Source organism: Geospiza fortis, unplaced genomic scaffold (assembly GCF_000277835.1).
Source record: "Geospiza fortis unplaced genomic scaffold, GeoFor_1.0 scaffold5389, whole genome shotgun sequence".
NCBI lineage: Eukaryota > Metazoa > Chordata > Aves > Passeriformes > Thraupidae > Geospiza > Geospiza fortis.
In genome coordinates this window covers 17,206-18,180 of record NW_005055142.1, presented here as the reverse complement: position 1 = coordinate 18,180, position 975 = coordinate 17,206, and the positions used below count along the sequence as shown (strand labels likewise).

General features: G+C 57.0%; 1 protein-coding gene across 1 annotated transcript in view; it reads right to left on the bottom strand.

Annotated features, from left to right (window-relative positions):
• Positions 1 to 69: 69 nt before the first annotated feature.
• LOC102039799 (calreticulin-like) overlaps positions 70 to 975 on the bottom strand; it is a gene marked incomplete at both ends in the record, with an annotated part of 3,767 nt that continues 2,861 nt past the window's right edge. The window contains one exon of the mRNA XM_014311587.1: positions 70 to 231. Within this exon, the coding sequence (XP_014167062.1) occupies positions 70 to 231 (162 nt within the window). The remainder of the gene's footprint in view (positions 232 to 975) is intronic.

The following is a 975-nucleotide window of genomic DNA, read 5'->3' as shown; positions in this document are numbered from 1 at the left end:
GGGTTCCCCAAATGGCTCCCAGACCCCCCAAAGTTCACACAGAGCCCCCCCAGCTCCCCCCCGGCCCACCTTGGTGACCATGACCACCACGAAGTTCTTCTCGTCGATGCGGTACTCGCGGATGGGCACGTCGTCGCTCAGGATCTTGCCGGCGTAGATCAGCTTCTGCCCGGCCACGGGAAAGGCCTCGCTGCCCTTCTCGGCCTCGATCTTCTCCTTCAGGGCCCGCACCTGCACCGGGGGGGTCAGGGGGGCTCGGGAACCCCCGCGGGACCCCCCGGGCAGGGGAGGCACAAACAGCCCCGGGCAGGGCACCCGGGACCCTCGCGAGCCCCCCAGAGCAAAGCGGGCTCGAATCCCAAGTGAAACCCCAAACCTTCCCAGAGAATCTTCCTGAATACACCTCCTCAAACCCCAAATGTTCCCAGAAAATATTCCTGAATAAAGCTCCTCAAACCCCAAACGTTCCCAGAGAATCTTCCTGAATAAACCTCCTCAAACCCCAAATGTTCCCAGAGAATCTTCCTGACTAAACCTCCTCAAACCAAACGTTCCCACAGAATCTTCCCAATTAAATCTCCACGGATGATCCCAAAGAATCGCCCTGAATGAATTCTCACAAATGACCCCAGGAGGAGACTCAAATCCCAAATGTTCATAAGGAACATTGCCAAAGAAATCTGTGCAAATGCCGAATGTTCCTAAAGCACCTTCCCAACTAAGTCTCCACAAACGGACCCCGGGGGGAGGCACAAATCCCGGATATTTCCAAAAGAATCGGGAGAAATGATCCCCGGAGCAGGGCAGGCACCAATCCCAAATGTGCCTAAGGGATCTTCCCAATGGAACCTCCACAAACGATCCCAAAAAACCTTCCCCAGTAAATCTGCACAATCTCCAAGCGGGGACTGCAGGCGCCCCCACCGGATCCCCCTCCCCAGAATGGGAATTGGGGGCGCACGGAGCCCCCCCACC